General features: G+C 38.1%; 2 protein-coding genes and 1 non-coding gene across 4 annotated transcripts; 2 read left to right on the forward strand and 1 right to left on the reverse strand.

The window, feature by feature from the left end:
* Positions 1 to 2566: 2566 nt before the first annotated feature.
* Positions 2567 to 9064, reverse strand: LOC139948352 (negative elongation factor B-like). The gene is made up of 6 exons (XM_071946494.1): positions 8934 to 9064; positions 7467 to 8403; positions 7107 to 7209; positions 6458 to 6553; positions 5604 to 6095; positions 2567 to 4534 (listed from the first exon to the last, which is right to left on the reverse strand). Exons 2-6 carry the CDS (start codon positions 8354 to 8356, stop codon positions 4391 to 4393), a joined length of 1725 nt encoding a protein of 574 aa, XP_071802595.1. The 5' UTR covers positions 8357 to 8403; positions 8934 to 9064; the 3' UTR covers positions 2567 to 4390.
* A 577-nt stretch (positions 9065 to 9641) lies between these two features.
* On the forward strand, positions 9642 to 9714 carry Trnam-cau (transfer RNA methionine (anticodon CAU)). The gene has a single exon. It is a non-coding gene; the product is annotated as a tRNA-Met (tRNA).
* A 523-nt stretch (positions 9715 to 10237) lies between these two features.
* LOC139947894 (mitoguardin 2-like) lies at positions 10238 to 18748 on the forward strand. 2 transcript variants are annotated; one of them, XM_071945736.1, is made up of 12 exons: positions 10238 to 10355; positions 11125 to 11342; positions 11582 to 11851; positions 12214 to 12317; positions 12577 to 12795; positions 13475 to 13638; positions 14081 to 14240; positions 14348 to 14446; positions 14868 to 15002; positions 15344 to 15397; positions 15705 to 15821; positions 16163 to 18748. In XM_071945736.1, exons 2-12 carry the CDS (start codon positions 11165 to 11167, stop codon positions 16298 to 16300), a joined length of 1638 nt encoding a protein of 545 aa, XP_071801837.1. In that variant the 5' UTR covers positions 10238 to 10355; positions 11125 to 11164; the 3' UTR covers positions 16301 to 18748. The 2 variants fall into 2 exon arrangements, with proteins under 2 accessions (XP_071801837.1, XP_071801838.1); XM_071945737.1 differs by having other exon boundaries at positions 11585 to 11851.
* The last annotated feature ends 8 nt before the right edge of the window (positions 18749 to 18756 follow it).

Consider the following 18756-nt stretch of genomic DNA (forward strand, 5'->3'; position numbering starts at 1 on the left):
AGGCTATAGCCTTGTGATTTTGTCAAATTTTGCTTGAAAAAATCTACAAGGCTATAGCCTTGTGGTCTTGTCAAATTTTGCTTGAAAAAATCTACAAGGCTATAGCCTAGTGATTTTGTCAAACTTTGCTTGAAAAAATCTACAAGGCTTATAGCCTTGTGATTTTGTCAAATTATGCTTGAACAAATCTACAAGGCTATAGCCTTGTGATCTTGTCAAATTTTGCTTGAAAAAATCTACAAGGCTATAGCCTTGTGATTTTGTCAAATTTTGCTTGAAAAAAATCTACAAGGCTATAGCCTTGTGATATTGCCAAGTTTTTCTTGAAAAAATCTACAAGGCTAATTTTGCTTGAAAAATCTACAAGGCTATAGCCTTGTAGATTTTGTCAAATTATGCTTGAACAAATCTACAAGGCTATAGCCTAGTGATATTGTCAAGTTTTTCTTGAACAAATCTACAAGGCTAATTTTGCTTGAAAAAATCTACAAGGCTATAGCCTTCTAGCTATAGTCAAATTTTGCTTGAAAAAAATCTACAAGGCTATAGCCTTGTGATTTTGTCAAATTTTGCTTGAAAAAATCTACAAGGCTTATATAGCCTTGTGATATTGTCAAATTTTGCTTGAAAAAATCCACAAGGCTATAGCCTTGTGATCTTGTCAAATTTTGCTTGAAAAAAATCTACAAGGCTATAGCCTTGTGATCTTGTCAAATTTTGCTTGAAAGAATTAATTTACAAGGCTATAGCCTTGTGATTAGGTCAAATTTTGCTTGAAAAATCTACAAGGCTATAGCCTTGTGATCTTGTCAAATTTTGCTTGAAAAAGTCTACAAGGCCTTGTGATCTTGTCAAATTTTGCTTGAAAAAATATACAAGGCCTTGTGATATTGTCAAATTTTGCTTGAAAAAATCTACAAGGCTATAGCTTTGTAATATTGTCAAATTTTGCTTGAAAAAACCTACAAGGCTTATATAGCCTTGTGATTTTGTCAAATTGTGCTTGAAAAAATCTACAAGGCTATAGCCTTGTGATCTTGTCAAATTGTGCTTGAAAAAGTCTACAAGGCCTTGTGATATTGTCAAATTTTGCTTGAAAAAATCTACAAGGCTATAGCCTTGTGATCTTGTCAACTCTTGCTTGAAAAGTATATTGTCAAATTTTGCTTGAAAAAAACCTACAAGGCCTTGTGATTTTGTCAAATTTTTGCCGAAAAAGGAACTTGTCCATTTGGGCCTGAAAAAGTCTTGTGATCTTGTCAAATTTTGCTTTAAAAAAATCTACAAGGCCTTGTGATCTTGTCAAAGTTTGCTTGAAAAAATCTGCAAGGCAAACAAATTTTGCTTGAAAAATCGACAAAGGCTTGTGGTTTTTTCAAACTTTGCTTGAAAAAATGTTTAGCCTTGTGATTTTGTCAAATTTTGGCCGAAAAAGGAACTTTTGCTTGGAAAGGTCTATAAGGCTTGGTTAAAAATACTTGGTATAATAGTTGTTAAAGTTAAATAAAGTTAAAGTAAATTTGTGCAAAGAGTTAGTCAGAGTGACGACCAGGCTTTCAGGGGACTCAAAGTCTGGCCGAAACCAGCGTGGTGATCACCCATTAGAACCCTTAAGGGACTTGCCAGTCCCGGTCCCTCCTTTACTCTCCCACACGGTAAATCATCCACACCTAATTTGGGGATAGACATGACGGACCCCAATCCATTACTGGTGCAAGCAGTAAAAGTCATGTCCCTCTTGGTACGGGTAGGATTCGAACCGGTGTCCCAGCTCTGGATTGCACGCAATTGAACTATCCAGTACACCGTGTCGCCACAGTGCCCGCTGGTGATTGAGCTGGTTTTTAAAACTACTTATATTATTCACTCACTACGTCAAAGCAAAATAGAAAAAGAGACAGCAGCGGGAGTTGAACTCGGATCTCGTTGCTCTCAGCCAATTCGTTAAGCGTGTAGCTACAGGGGTAAGCTATAACCGATGCAGGTTTTGGTTCGTCATGTAATTTAGATGGTGGTAAGCCTCGGCTGCTCATACCTTTTGATGACCAATGTCGTTTGGTCTAAAATCACAAGGGGGTAAGTCCAGAGTTTTTATCAAATTTGAGCCAAAAACGTTTTCGGACAAAATTTGACAAGTTCACAGAGACTTTTTTCGGACAAAACAAGTTCACAGGGTCTGGTAGACCTTTTCAAGCATAATTGTACAAGTTCACGCCTTGTAGACTTTTTCAAGCAAAATTTGACAAGCTCGAAAAAGTACACAAGCCTATAGCTTTGTGAACTTTTCGCACGAAAAAGTACACAAGGCCTTAAGTACTGTTAGCTCGAAAAAGTAGCTCTGAACTTTTCCCTAAACAAAACGTACAAGCCTTGTGAACTTTCCCTCAAAAAAGTACACGAGGGGCGTTGCGAATTTTTCGCTTGAAAAAGTGTACAGGCCTTGTGAACTCTTCCCTCAAAAAAGTTACAAGGCCTGTACACTTTTCTGGCAAACTTCGTCAAGAAGGTTATTAAATAACTGTTGGAGTCTGGACACCAAAAACACAAAACATTAAATTCATCTATATAAAGATTAATTCCATGTTTTATTTGGAAATGGAATGTTGGAGTTTACAGCTTTGCTACAAAACATCACAACAAATGTAAAATAATTTCCTCTTCACGCAGAAATTTCATATGAAGAACCAGTTTGAAAAGATCTTTGAGGTAAAGTAAAGAAACTTATAATTATTTGGATTTTTAAAGCTCGTGAATTGTACATGATCATCATTTGAGTGCCACTGCCAAAATTAGGATTTTCTTGTGGTTAGCTAGTTATTATGCTTAAGCAGCTCTAAGAACTTGGCTTTACATTGTTTACTCAGTCCTAAGCATGCACGCATTCTATAGACGATGTGACCTATGTTTACATTCAAACCACCCCCTGTTGACAAAACACTGTATACTCGTGTTTCGCCGGGCAAAATGACGCGCAGTCATGGTAAGATTGCATACACTTTCTAGCTGGCTGCCAAAACACAAAGGTTTTGCCCGACAATATGCATGCGAATCATGTTATGGTTTTCGAGTGACGTAAGAGGTCACATCGTCTATAGAACAATAGTTCCAGTCTTGCTGCCACCTAGTGTCCCCAAAAGGCTCCAATTGATTGGGGTTTATACCAGAAACAGAATGTACAGACTCCTTTGCAATATGCGTCTCACGCAGCTATCCAGACCACCATGTGGGGAGTAATCAGATAAAACACCATAGTCAGAAAAACTATTTCTCTACTTTTGTGTCGGACAAAGAAAGATTAACTAGAGCGGGACTTGGGACATGTAACCTCTGGAGTAACAGGCCCACACTTAACTGAGCTATCCAGCCCTACTGTTGGCCGTCTCCAACCGTTTTCAATATCTTTGTTAAGGTGCCAGTCAGAAGCTGAACAACCTGAATTCTTCAAAAGATTTCCTCCACAATGAAGCTGGTGTGCAATGACGTTATTGCAAAGGATTCCTGTACAAGTATTGATACAATATTTTAGTCTATGTACTTCGCCATTCATTGCTGCCATTCATTGTCTATTAACAGTAAATATATACATGTATACACATTATTGTACATCAAGTTAACCAACCCAAACTAAAGACTCTTGCTCGATTACAATAGAACTTGGGATAGTCTGGGTTGGTCAACAGTCATAAATACATAGACACATTAATTACACGAACTACTTTAACAAAGGTTCACGTCCAATAATCTCTGAGTGCTTGTAACATGCAGAAGTTAATCTACATTAAGGCAACTTGTTTTCAAAAAACCAGGAAACTGACTTGGACACAAATGTTTGCTAAATCGCCCTACAAGCTTTTCAGTGAAATAAAAACCCAAGAAAGAAAAGGAAAGCAGAAGAGAACCTGCAAGCCTGGGCCACAGTTTCATAAAGACTTGCTAAGCACCCATCAAACGTTGCTTAGCAGAAACAGGTTACCAGCCAAACTACCATCAAACTTACATTGTTGCGAGTGGTGCCCCACTAACCCTGTGCTTTGCAAATCTATTTTCTGTATTTTCTGCTTAACAGCTTTAAAATGAAATTGGGCCCTTGTTGTTAAAATTTTCCGTTTAGGGGTCTGTCCAGTAAATGTCTTTGCCAAGCAAAAAGTGAGTGGGGTAGCAGTGGTAACCGTGTAAACTTTATGGAATGTTGGCTAGTAACCTGTTTCTGACAAGCAAGATTTTGTCTGAACTTTGTAAGTTACATGTTTTATAAAATGTTGCCATGGGGTGAGCAGTAGTCGTGGTTTAAATCACGTAAATTGCAAAAATGGAGTTTGAGTTGTCCGGGTATCAATCTGAATCCCATCAAGATGCTGTGGGTGTTTGTTGTAGGTGTGTCAGAGGCATGTCAGAGGGGTGTCCAGAGGGGTGCAGGTGTAGGGACACTCATCAGAGGGGAATCCAGGGGCTCTGGGACTGCTACAGGACTAGGTATGTATGCCTCAATCTTCTTCAAGACATTACTGTATAGATCTCGAACCTCTTGACTGTGCTGTAAAGAGGAACAAATGAAAACAAAAAGTTAAGCAAGTTTACCGGTGAATCCCGAGGCTTAGAAGTTCATTCTTTAAGTGGAATCTTAACATCTATGTGAACCAAGGCCAACGCCAAAGGCAAAGGAGGCCAGTAGTGTTCCCGTCTTCCAATAAAAATTTCATTCTGCCACCCTGCTTCTGTGCTAGTCCAAGGGGTCCAAGAGGCGATCGATCTGGTCACACCATTTTTTTTCCAGCACGCACTGGTCACTCATAACCCTTGGCACCAATTTCATAGATTTGCTGCTTAAGCAGACATTATTGCAGAAATAAGCAGAATACCAGTCACAAATTGTACATGAGAATGGTATTGTGGCTGGTAACCTTATTCTAGTAAGCATAATTCTGTTGTGCCTACATGTAGCTACTTTTCATGCTTAAAGACACTTGACACTTTTGGCAATTGTCAAAGACCAGTCTTCTCACGTGTATCTCAACATATGCATTAAATAACAAACCTGTGAAAATTTGAGCTCAATTGGTCATCGAAGTTGCGAGATAATAATGAAAGAAAAAACACCCTTGTCACACGAAGTTGTGTGCTTTCAAATGCTTGATTTCGAGACCCCAAAATCTAATTCTGAGGTCTCAAAATCAAATTTGTGCAAAATTACTTCTTTCTTGAAAACTATGTTACTTCAGAGGGAGCCGTTTCTCAAAATGTTATATACTGTACTATCAACAGATCCCTATTACTTTTTACCAAGTTAGGTTTTATGCTAATAACTTTGTTTGAGTAACTACCAATAGTGTCCAGTAATTACCAATAGTGTCCACTGCTTTTAACTTGTGAAATTTCTAAATGTATGCAATTCAGGGTAACTTTTAAAAAACATAATAAATTTGAGGGGAATCACGTCAAACTACTTGCATTTTGACCTAAACAAAGCACCCTGAAAATGCTCATAAGTTTTTAACAAGCCTGCGTGCAGAGAAGTCACTTTTCTGAACTTTTCCTCTCATTCCTACCAGTGGTTAGTGATGGAAGGAATCTATGACCTCATGACCCCACTTCCTTCAGCTTACCTCTGTTTTGGGCTCCAGTCTGTCCATCAACTTTGACGTCCTCTCTGAAGGCACTTTGTGGAAAACATACTCCAACAGTCGCAACGTGTGTCTAAGAACATTCTCCTGAATGCCAGATCCAAGGAGAAACTCCTCGAAAATGAGGTTACAAAAATTCACTGAGGAGAAATCCTCTCCCATCAGCGCCAGCTGAGACATAAAAGGATGTAAGAAGATATCATCGTAAGACATGTTGCTCTCTGTCTTGGTAATCTTAGGGAGGACCCTGAAGAGGGCATCTTTGTTCCTCTGTCTTGTGATGTGTAAGATGTAGTAAAGAAGGAGGGTTGAAGCGATGCGGTCCTTACGAGAGGACTTCAGGAGTTGACCGGGGACATCCTTGAGTTTGGGATCATCTTCTGTTTCGTGGATACGTCTGTTGATATTACGAATGTAGTCATCAGTCAGCAATGACATAAGACTTGGAAGAAATCTCAAAACAAGGTCATTTTCCTGTAGAAATGAAACAAAACAAAATTCTATCAAAAATCCAGCGACAGCACAGACAAAAGTAAATTATGATTTCGCAATTTGGTTAACAGTTTACGCTGGTATCTGCCAAGAATGATAAATATTACCCTTGTCAATGGTTACGTCATTTCATTTAAAACAGCCTTCAACTCACTAGTATCAACAAAACAAAACTAAATAAAATTTGTTTTCCAAACCACAGCTTAGGGTCCAGCTGCAGGCTCCATTTTGATGTTGAGCTGCTGTGCAAAATGCAAACTGATCCAAAGACGACTGAGCCCAAGCGGGAGCCCAAACAAATATGTTTAAAACAGAAGATAACAAAATATAAAAATTCAGCTTACCATTTTGGGCTCATGGAAGTGTTGTTTGTCAATCATATCCCAAGCTCCGAGACCCAACGCCAACATTCTGAGCAACAGCAATAGTACAGCACTTTCCTGGTCAAAACAAACAGCATTATAGACTAATTTAAATATCAAGTAATCGATCACAACTGACTGGGAAAAATGTACTAGAGTGGGACTGGACTTGCGACCTCCTGACTAACGTGCCAGCACTATACCAACTCAGTCAATGTTGGGGGTTCTTTCTTTCTTGCCAGCAAGAAGCCAATGAACCTAACCTGCTGTATAGACTGAAATAGTTTTGAATCCCTCACTCTAAAACCACATTCCTCAGAAGTGAATTATTTCTATAAATGTTATGCAATATGAACAGGTGCAGTGCTTCTTACCATTCCAAGTAAGTTGTCATGGTAATTGTTTTGTTTAAGCAATTACCAAAGGTATACCCTTCGTTTTAACGGACAGGATGATGGCCATGTGATAAAGGACAAAGCTGAAAGAGGAATCCTTTTCAATAATATTGCAAGGCCACATCCCTGCAAAGTCTGTTATTGAAGTTGTTCTAAAACTTGGGCAGTTTCGCCAAGGGTAAATAAAATTGCACGCGCCCCAGCAGTTTTGCATTTGCACGTGTGTCAACACTTACCCTAGGTAGTTTTTCGGAGCTCATTAGTTGCTGCATTACTTTGATGCTACTTGTAGCGATGGTGTGAATAGAAAATGGATCACACAAGATCATAGACAGGTCACTAAAAAGAATAATTATACAAAACACAATTTAGTAATTATACATAATTAAAACTTCAAATAATAACCCATAGGGGAAACTGACTGGGTATATTTTGTAATGATTTGGGGTTCACAAAGACAAAATTTCTAGTGAATTTTTCTTTGTTCAACCCCAAATAACAATTAGAACTTGACAAAAGAACTTGTCATTGGGCGAAAGTTTTGCCCCAAGTCATGGTTTCGAAAAGGGCCATAAAAATGACATTAATAATCTCACCCAAGTACTTGTTCTTGACCTCTCCTCACTCCGTCCAGGAACCCCTGTAGTTCCCTCGCTCGTTTCTCATCAACAAACTTCTCCCTGATACAGGCATCCAAGCACCACGTAAACTTATGACACGGATCCTCTGTACATATCTCATGAACCTCCATATCATGTAAGGCCATCAGAAGCTCTGCTCTCAGCGTACAGTAATGGACTGTCCTCGTCCGCAGAAACAATGTCCTTAAAAACTGCAGCACCATGTCATACAGACGAATGCTCTTTCCGATCATCTGAGCGAGTTTTTGAACCACTTCACCCTGGCGGCGAGTTTTAGGAGTCACTGAGAAAAACATGTGAGAGTTGATGGTTTCACTTCCAAATAGGATGGCCTCTTTGCTTTTAATATAGTCCGATAATATGGGAGAGACTTCATCCCCATACAGAGATGGATTCTGCTCCCAGATTTGGCGTTTGACTTCCATCGAAGCGCATTTATAAAGCTCTCTATCCTCTACAACGACAGCTAGGTATTTGGACGGAACTCTTGGAAGAAGCTTCATGATTTCCATGACGACAGGCTGAACAGATTTAACCCGGATGAGCGGGAAGCATTTAGAGAGCAACTCTTCGATGGTCTTGTAGGATTTCTTGTTGCCGACTTCAGAAAGTTGTCTGCATTTATCAATGAGCTGTTGTCGAAGTTCTTCCATGATGGAGCGATGGAATTCATATCTACGAATGTTATGAAGGTCTAGTAAGGGTAAGGCTGGTTGGAGGGTTGGTAAGAGGATTCCATTCTCTGCTTGGAAGTCTTCGATGGCCTGTTGGGGATCAGTGCAATTAGTCAGCGCTTCCCGCAGATGGTCTGGCCCAGCGATACCAATTTCTTCAAATCCAGACATTCTCACTGATGTCAGAGTGATTCCTCAGACAGAGAGTTTCAAGGATTCTGTACACACAAAAATTATTCAATTATTGTTAAATAACGGCAATGTGAAGACAACGCTTTTAACTGTATTATTTTTTTTAACTGGTCTATATGGGATGATGACTCTAAGTAAATCTGAAGTATTCAAGTGTACTAATACTATAGTATACTTGAATAACAACGAAATAAAAAATATTTCTTCAATTGAAGCTAACGGTAATGCTTACATACAAGTCCATTTGGATAAAAACATTTCAGAATAGATGGATTGCAATACGCCTCATTGACCACCATCGCCAGAACCCGATTACGAAGTGTCAAATACAGCCCATCAAACCCCAGCACACATCATGTATGCACACCACCGTCGACTGCATTGGAATAGTATGTGTGTCGGAATTACGTTACTTTCCGTAATGTCTATTGTAAAAGGTCAATGCATTGTTAGCAAACGGTCTTTTCCTCAACGGTGGGAAACATGGTCAAACAAAGCCTTTACTTCCCGAGTGCTCCTTACTAAACCATACAATTATAATTCACAAAATACATACCCAGCGGGTCTCTGTTACTTCAAGAGAATTCCCAGTAACTTCTAGAGCTGTTTGACGCCTCAAACCAGAGCAGGACTTGGTTTTGTCAGCCGCAGTGAAATTAGCGACTGCTTTCTCCAAAAATGGCCGCCATGGGCCAATTTGTAAATGCGCATGCGTACTAATACAAAACTCAAAAGCAGTGAAATGTCAAGGGGGCGTTGGGAGTGGGGGGGGGGGGGGGGGGTAAAAGAGAGGTATAGCCTACGGTCAGTGATATTTCTACCTCCGTGCCTACGTACTCATCATCCATGTGTACACATTTGTACCATTACCCCAAAATAGTACACTTATATGTTCCTGTAGCAGACCGGGGGAAATGTTTGAAAAATAAAAAAGAGAGAAAAAATATTTGCGCTATATCATGGAGGTATTTGAGGCCTATAATTTAATCCTAGCCGGATCTGTTCAGACTAATTGTTTTACTTCAGCAAGAGCTCTTGATAAATTTTAGTCAAATCTAGTCCCTACTGGATTTTTTCTTTTGAAAAAAACTCACAAAAAGTAGGCTTTTATAGTGTATAATTTTGCTCTGCCACCCCGGTGTCCACACCTGAGGGGGAATGAGCAAAGTGGAAGATATGATAACAACAATGTTATCTCCCAAAACCTAAAAGCGCAAATCTGTTTCAATGATTTGACTTACGTAAACTACTTGACGTTTCATCTGCCTCGTTGGCGCAGTTGGCAGCGCGTCAGTCTCATAATCTGAAGGTCGTGAGTTCGAGCCTCACACGGGGCACTGTTCTTTTACTCTACGGTGGAACTTTCCTTTGAATGAACATTTTTTAGTTGCAAGATGTTTTTCAAATTATGTGACAATGCAAGTTCTTCTAACTCACTTTTAAACAAAGAAAAAAGGGCATTTTTCATAGTCGTTATACTTCAACGCAATGATTTCGGCCCTCAAGAACAAAAGACCACATGAGTTTTAAAGTTTCAGTAAAAGGATTTTTTTTTCCGGTAGAAGCAATCATTTAATTGGACGAGCAGCCGGCGAGCCAAGAAACTCACATCTTGGAGGAAAACGGAAATTAAATAATTTAGACTATTCTTATCAACCCACCATTTTATGCGATATCGGTGTGATTGATCAAACGTCGAATGAGATTGTAGTGCATTGTATTAAAGTTTGATTTGCTATTGTTTTCATTCCTTTTTAAGAGCAAAAAGGTATCATCAGTCGTGTATTGAAAAAAGCACGTTGGAATCGGTACAAAATAAAAGGCTTGGATTCATAATATATTGAGCCACAAGAGGGCGCTGTTGAAACCGCGCGTGATGTTCAGTTTAATTTTCTTTCCCCACCGCTGCTGCTCATTTTTAACTAATCTGTGTCGATAATTTAATATCAAGGAGGAAGAAAATTTGAAGAAGTAAAAGGTAAGCCTGAAAAGTGCTATCAATATTTGTGCAAAGTTGTATTTTTTGTTGAACTTATAGATGGTTTGAGCTTGCTCAGAATCGGAACCATGATAGATTGCTTCATTGACATTTGCACTGCATCTAAATTGTGATAATTTATATTTATATCTAACTAAAAAGTATACTATCTAGTAATAATATTACCCCTACTGATTTACTCCTAGAACTATTACTTTATTACTTCGGTTTCGTCCGGCTATCGTCTCTACGGGAGACGATAGCCGGACGAAACCGAAATAGTTCTAGGAGTAAGTTACCCACACCAGCGGAGTGGCAGTGTCCTACTCTACTTAGTACTTCTATCTAGAAACTACATGTATAATTAATAATAATAGTTTAGTTAGATTAGATTTAGAAGTAACCAGTGTCCCAGCCAGTGACCATGGTGGTAGAATTAACTGTGCCCTGTGGTGTCCAGTGACAATTGCGGTTTCTCGTTGTTTGGTATTCATATAATTGTGAACCTAGAGTAGGAGTCTAGTTGTAACTTGGTTGGGGTAGTTATTTTAGGGTCATCCAATAAAAAATGAAATTTCAAAATCATTGTTGTTTTTTTTCTCTTTATTTATTTATTAATCAGTCTAACTTTGTACTCTTGTCACTCATAATAGAAAACTTAATGTAGAGTCGCAATAATTTGAAAGTGAAACCCTTTGCCCTGGTCCCTGACTGACGTTCTTAAACCTCAAAATTTAACTTTTTTTCTTCATGTTCTTATTTTCTTTAGATTTAATGCAAATTAACTTGCATCTACACTTCTTCAAGCTATGTCACTTACAACGAAAACTAAGATAGTTATCTTAGCCGGTGTATCAGCTCTGGCTGGTTTGATTTTGGCCACAAGTTACTTCAAACGTCGCAGACGGGGCCAGAGACAACGATTTCTGTCACCAAGATCAAACCTTCCAGTTAGCAGCCATCATGACACACTTCACACAAATGGACGTGAGTGCACAATCTTAAGTCTTTCTTTAAATTTAACTCAGTCTTATTATTCATCCCTGACTATAAATTGGTTTTAAGCACTCCTCATACCCTTGCTGTTGTTGGTTTTTGTTATTGATGTGGTGGTGTTTGTTTGTTGAGAATTTTATATAGTTTTGCAAAGAACCTAGAAAACTAGAAGATTGATAGGTGACATTAGCTTGTGTTTAATCTTTTTGTTACTGTGTTTTACTTTCCAGCAGTTCCACAGACAAGTCGCACGCGGAGAGCCCTCATTAGCCCACAGGTGGAATCACCCAAAGGATTTGCGAGATTATCACGACTTTCCCGCTCCACTTCCCGTAAATCCATCATATCAGCCATAGCATCAAGGACCTCCCATGCCTCCATGGTCAACGACAGTCTTAATGGCTCAGTAAATTCACTTCTCAGTGATGCAGCCTCGACTAAATCTGGCGAGAGGACTCCGACTAATGAACCGATTTCAGTTGAGAGACTTTTCCAGTTAGGTACGAAACTTTTAAGTATTTTGTAAAGCTGACTGACTGACAGTTAGATAATGATGTCACTTTTATATTGGAAGAAGCTGACAAGTCCAGAGGTTGTTTGAACTCAAGATATTCTACATGTAACTTTGTCAACATCTTGGTTTTAATGGTGTTCCTTTTGTTTAAACTGTACTTGAAGGCTTAACTTGTATTGCTACCCTTGAGTATCTTAGACTGTTGGTTGAAACATTTCTCTCACAGCAAAACAGGCCCAGTGAAAGTAATTTGTCTTGCAATAGTTTGATTTGTAAATTTCTTGATAATGCCAGTGTTGTCTTGATATCTTTTTGATGAATTTTTATATGATCTACCTTGATTTTCAGGTATGGAGTCATTTGATAATGCAGTGTCCTTCTGGGAGGACGCGATGGATCTTAGAGTCGTCCAAGACATTGAGGAAGATGGTAACTCAGACGAGACAAGTAGGGTGAGTCTGAATGTCAATATTGTGAAAATTCGTTCCATTCTGAGTAAATTTGTCAACTTTCACATTGTACTGAATACTTGATGACGTACAAAGGGTAGAACAAAGAACCCGTTCTGTGGAAAGAGCAAAAAGGAAGTTTGTAATCGCTTAGTTATAAAAAAACAACCACCCTTTTCATTCTCTTTATTTGGATAATCTCTCTCCCGAATGAAGCAACCGTAATAAGATTTTGACAAATTTTCCTCCTTTTTTGCACCAGGAAAGCAGCAAGACAGAGTTGACGTACTCCTTGGAGAAACTCTTGACAAGTGTCTACCATCTTCAGGAGGAGTGCGAGGGTGTGGCACTCAGTATGCCTAATCTTGCCTTCACATCCTCCGAGATGCGAAGCATCGCTGATGAAATCTCAACGTTGAGAGAACAGAGAGAGAGGGATGCGGATGCGTCATCTACAGATTCCTTTGTCTCGGCAACAGAGGTAAGGATCTTTAAGCAAGACACTTGCCAATTGCTTCGTCCTTTGGATGGGACGTTAAGCCGTTGGTCCCATGTGTTGTGTAACGCATGTAAAAGAACCCAGTGCACTTATCGAAAAGAGAAGAGGTTTGCCCCGGTTTTCCTGGCTGTGGCTGCTGTATGCGCCGTAGCACTTTGTAAACCCTTATAAGATGCTACATAATTGGGTCTCAGAATCCATCACTACAATAACCTATCTTTCTGAAAGTTTATATATACTCAGCGCCTTGAGTACCTTATTTGGTAGATTCGTGCGCTATATAAGACTTCGATATTATTCTTATTATTTTGAAAAAGAAGCAAAGAGAAGCTGATAGACAGGAGTCTTAAGATTTGTACAATGTGTACTGGAGTGCTGCTGATTGCTGAGAGACTTCGGGAGAATCTAAGACAAGAGTCAAAAAAGACAAAAATCGAGTAGGATTTGAAATTGTGCATAGTGGGAGTATAAGTAGGGTGAGGTTTGTGGCTACAAAATCTCTTTTGAGTTATGTTACTTCCGAGAAAAAAAACCTGTGGTTGATGACTTATGGCAAGGGATGCAGGAATGAACAGATGTAAGTGCTTCCCTGCATCTAACAACTTCAGCATATCTTGGGTATCTTGCCTAATCGTTAAGATTGCTCTCTCTCTCTCTTTAGTTAGAGGAGCTAGAACAAGAGTTGAGTGCTTCATCGTCAGGGCAGGTTTCTCCGTCTTCATCATCTGCCTCTTTAAGTAGCAAACCAAGACCAAGGAAGAATGAAGTTTATGAGAATTCTCTTCTTGCAGTCCGGGAAGGTGTTATCGAGTGTAGGAGAATAAGGTATTTTAGATCATTTTGAAACATGAACTATACCCAGCCAACATAGACACAAATCAAAAACCATCTTTGAGAGGCATTTTGCAGGTAGTTGTTTTCACTCAATCCAAACAATCACATGGAGGAGGATTTGTGATAGTTCAGATGACAATTTACCAATAATAAAGTTTTTATTTGAAGCGACCCTGCAGTAGTAAGCCTTGCAAATCCTAACAGGAAAAAAACAGAAGAGGGAACTAAGAGACTAACTTCAGAACAATGTTTTATACTATCAACAGCTCTCAAATGCTTGTTACCAAGTCAGTTTTTAAGTTAATATTTGTTTTGAGTATGAAATTTCAAAACGTGTACCTTCCCTGTATTTAAGACTTTTCTCCTATTGTTTACCGTTAATCTAGATTAGAGAGATTTTCATTATTACAAGTCTGTTTTTTCCCCTTGAAAGGACCAAGATGCTGCGCTGTCGTAGCGATGAAGATTTCCTTGCCAAATTGCACTGTATAAGATTAGCAATGACTTTGCTTCTTGAAGACCAGAGCATTGCTGACTGGTTTGTGCTGATGGGGAAGCAACTAATAGGCGACCTTCTCGTCAAAGCAAACTATGTAAGTTGAGTAAGAATAAATAATCGTACCTATTTCAAAAAAGAAAATGTTCTCTTTACCAAAACTTGTGGACACTTAGAAGACTCTTACTTTCCTTTGCTTTGCAGGACACAGAAGAATTTGAAGAAGCATTTGATGAACTAATGAAATACGTCAGGGATCCACAGAATTTTAAGGAAATTGAGAAGGAACTTAGGGCAAGAAAGGTAAATTTATCTTGAATTATTCTAGGAACAGTTATACTTTACTAAATTGCCAGTTTGAATGGAGTTTAAAGCCATTGGACCCTTTCGGTACACAGATTTACAAATAATTTACAGGGTTTACTTTTTGAGAAAACAGTAAAACAATATAAATTCTCGTTGGCGAGAATTACGGATTTATTTTAAACACATGTCATGACACGGCGAAACGCGCGGAAACAAGAGTGGGTTTTCCCGTTATTTTCTCCCGACTCCGATGACCGATTGAGCCTAAATTTTCACAGGTTTGTTGTTTTATATATAAGTTGTGATACACCAAGTGTGGGACTTGGACAATACTGTTAACCGAAAGTGTATAATGGCTTTAAGGAGTAAAATGATTTATAAGGCAACTTTGTCACAAACTTTCTTTACATTTTTGTAGGTTCGCTTCTTGTCCTTCTACGATATTGTCTTGGATTTCCTTCTCCTGGATGCATTCGATGATCTTGAAGACCCACCGACATCAATCACATGCGTCACACAAAACAGATGGTTATCAAACAGGGTCAAGGAAACAGTGAGTTACTTCCCCCCTCTCAAAGTTTATACAAAATTAATAGTGTTAGAATGATTTTTTTACACAAAATTGTCATAAGCAGCCACATGAATTGTGTCTCAGCTTACACTGGACATGAGCTCGAAGGGAATTTTTGTCTTACAACCAAAAAAAAAGATGAGAAAAATTGTCTTTGCTCTGAAGTTCCTTTTAAATAGTCTCCTTTTAAATATGAAATGTAATTTACAATGCACACAAATGTGAATGGTACCACTGTTAGATGTTTGCAAAGAAGAGTGTTCTGTTTTTTCTCCAGGCTCTCGTTTGTTTTTGATTATACTTTATGACTTAATTTTATGCAGGCCGTCTCTACAGCAGTGTGGTCTGTCCTAGCAGCTAAACGCAGAATGCTTAAGGTAAATGCCAAGGGCTTTAATTGGAGTCGGGAAAGTTGGAAACACCAGCAATTATGAAGTGAATCAATTTTAAAGTGATTAATTAAGTAAACAAGGACTGGCAAGGTTCTGGCACTTGATTCAATGACCAAGACTCAATTTCGTGGCTCTGCTGGGCTTATCACAAAACTCTGCACTTACACAGTGCCCTGTAAAGCACGTCATTCTGTGAGCTGTACGCACAACATTTTAAAATTGGGCCCGCTTTCAAAACTTGCTGATACCAACTGTCGGAACAGTTTATCAACTGTTTATTTTTTCCTAATAGAACCCTAAGGGTTTCTTGGCCAAGGTTTATCTGATATCTTACCATGTGACGCCAGCACTAGCGTGGGGCTTCCTTGGCTCAGACCACCATCTTAAACATCTGATGGAATTCTTCAAGGTAAGCGAGACTCCAGTTGCAGTTTATTTCATTTTGTTAATTGAGATCTTTCATCGAGGAACCATTCCTCGTATTGGACATGCTTTTCACTATCTTGGTGCATAGTCACCAGTGATCATTGTCTACATTCTGTGGATGGGATGTCAGACCAGCACAGTATTATAATATTTGCAAATCAACAAAATTAAAACAAATGGAGAGAGAAGTTAAGAACAATGTTACCTGTTGGTCTACATGTCCAGAATATCCACAAAAGACTTTCAGTGTTTGATGTCCAAGAACTAACGACCACCCACAGATTCTCTATTGCACATTTCTTACTTTTCCAACTCCTCTTGCAGGATCAAGTGTTGGGCTTCTCACGGGATATGTTTTCGTTGCGGAAGTGTCGATATTCAAGTTTGGCAGAACTTGGAGATGACATCTTGGCACTGGCTAAACACTACAGCACAATAGCATCACAAAAGCTAAGTTCATGATGAAAGTCAACTGCAATTTTAAAGTTATTTTATCATCGAAAAAATCCCAAGTGGTTCTGCAGCTAGTACGATTCATTATCATTTGTGTCAAGGCTTTCATTTTTACTGATAAAGATTTTAACATATATTTTGCATGTTTGTCTATTATAAAAAATACTGTACTTACTTTTCATTTGGTATGGTTTCAAGGCTTTTCCCAGATTTGCAAAGCTCTGTGGATTGAGTTAAATTCCATTCATTAAGTCATGTTTTTATCAGACATTTTTTATTTCAAACAAAAAGGAATAATGACATACAGTTGCCAAAATGTTTTTAAAATCACCTTTATTGTCTACAAAAATTCAACATTACACATATCTACCTTAATATTCGCTGGTAAATAAAACAATTGAAGAGATCATATAAAAAAAGGCTCCGTATGAACTACATTAAAAAGTAAATAAATTGGACATCTATGCAATCAAATTCATTGATAATAATTATATTTGGTGCAATAATAATGTAGGCAGTATTTGTAAAGGGAAAGACGTATAAATGTATTTTGAAAACTGAAATACAAGAAAAAGAAGAAAAGGTTCCTATTTGAAGTGAGATTTGATCAGACAAAAACAACATTTGGTTGGAAGGCAGTGGATCACTCTCTATTTGTAACACAAAAATAATGGCTTGGGAATTATGTGTCGCTCCATGCCAAAACCAAGCACTTCTTGCCAAACTTGGTCGATTGCTCACAATTTGAGGTATTGCATGGTGAGGTATCAATATATATTTGGTTTGTGGTAACACCATGTGTGTATCTACTTGCCAGGTAGAGTTTGTTCTTAGACAACTGTCTTTCTATATTATACTACCGTGGAGTAGAATTATCAGATCGTTACGATCCTATTTGCTTATGTAGTCGTCCCAGCCAATTTTCTATACCTTCCGCCTAGGTAGTAGATAAAAAGCAGGACAGTTCTTTTCAGAACTGAGAAGTCGCTTGAACAATCCGATAAATCATCTCCGCGGTAGTAGAATATAGTCAGACAGTTCTTTAAAGAACTAACTCTACCTGGTAAGTAGACACACACACGGTGTTACCACAAAAACAATATGTATTGCTCACAATTGTTTCATATTGTTGAATGAGCCAGCGTTTCGAGATTGATTTCTTGGTTTTTCGGAGGGAACATTTTCTCAGGATTTTTTTTTTCCGTTCTGCAACTTCTTGATGATGAATATGTAACTGAAATCCATCTCATTATAATACTTTGTACCTTCACTTTATAGCTCTTTAAAAGCACACTTGGCCATACACAGAATTCATTTGGTTTGGATGTTGAGTACTGAATCCATTAAAAAACGAGAAGATGGAGTTTGGAGTAAATCAGTAAACAGGGTAATTTTTACGTCTTTGGTAAAAAAAAACATTACTGTACATTCCATTTGAAAAATATGTGTTGCTACTTTTTGTTCAAACCAATAATAACTATTGAGCGTACACAGCAAAATGCTTAAGAAAAATACATCTTAATTTAAGAGTTGTTAAAAAACTTACAAAAGAATAAAATATGTAATACTGTCAGGAGTTTGTATAAGCCCTCGATACAAAGTAGTTTTATAAAAAGGAATTGAAATTCTTTTCAACGAAAGATTAATGCATTTTGGTTTTCTCTTAAAAAAGCTTTGTCTATTAAGGAAAACAAATCACACAAAAACAGAAAGTTCCCAGCACACTTCTATAAACTTAAATATTGCTTACTTCTTTAGTAAACAGTCAAAACCGTTCTAGTGTTAGAGGTGTTTTCTTCAGAGTGGAATAAAGTGAATGAACAAAACTCAGTTTCTTTGTGTGAACTTCTTTTGTCTATTGAAAAAAATGATAGAGTAGTCGACAGAAAAGAAATATTTCAGCACCTCTAATTGGCACAGAATCAAAGAATTCCAGCGTCACAAATCAATGTTTTTAAGGATGGCAAGAAAATGAAAGTGACATTTTTAAAAAAAAACAGAGGCGGCACAATCATCTCCTGTTGTGATAATTGATCAATTTGTGATGTAATTGCAAAAATATCAGACACTATATGCGTGAGTTTGAAACTGTCCAAATGTACCTCTTGTAAAGCGCGCTGAGATACCATTTTTTTGCATGAAGCATTTTTGTTCAAATACAACAATTTGGGGGGAAAAAATAAAAATAAAGATAACTTCACTTTGAAGCCAATGTGGCTAAGGCCAAGGTCAATAAATGTTCAATAAAAGACTTGTAAGTAAGATAACATAAATAAATAAATAATAGTAAACAAGTTTATCTAGAGACATTCTCAGAGCTGCTTAGATGACGAACCTGTTGACCAACCTCAACAATGTTTTAAGATACACATGAAAAATTAAAATGCACTTTAATCTTTGAAAAAAAAAAAAAATTCTCTGAAAGATGGATACTTCCCCCCAAACACTCCCCCGAGCCCTCCCCC

Source organism: Asterias amurensis, chromosome 15 (genome assembly GCF_032118995.1).
Source record: "Asterias amurensis chromosome 15, ASM3211899v1".
Lineage (NCBI taxonomy): Eukaryota > Metazoa > Echinodermata > Asteroidea > Forcipulatida > Asteriidae > Asterias > Asterias amurensis.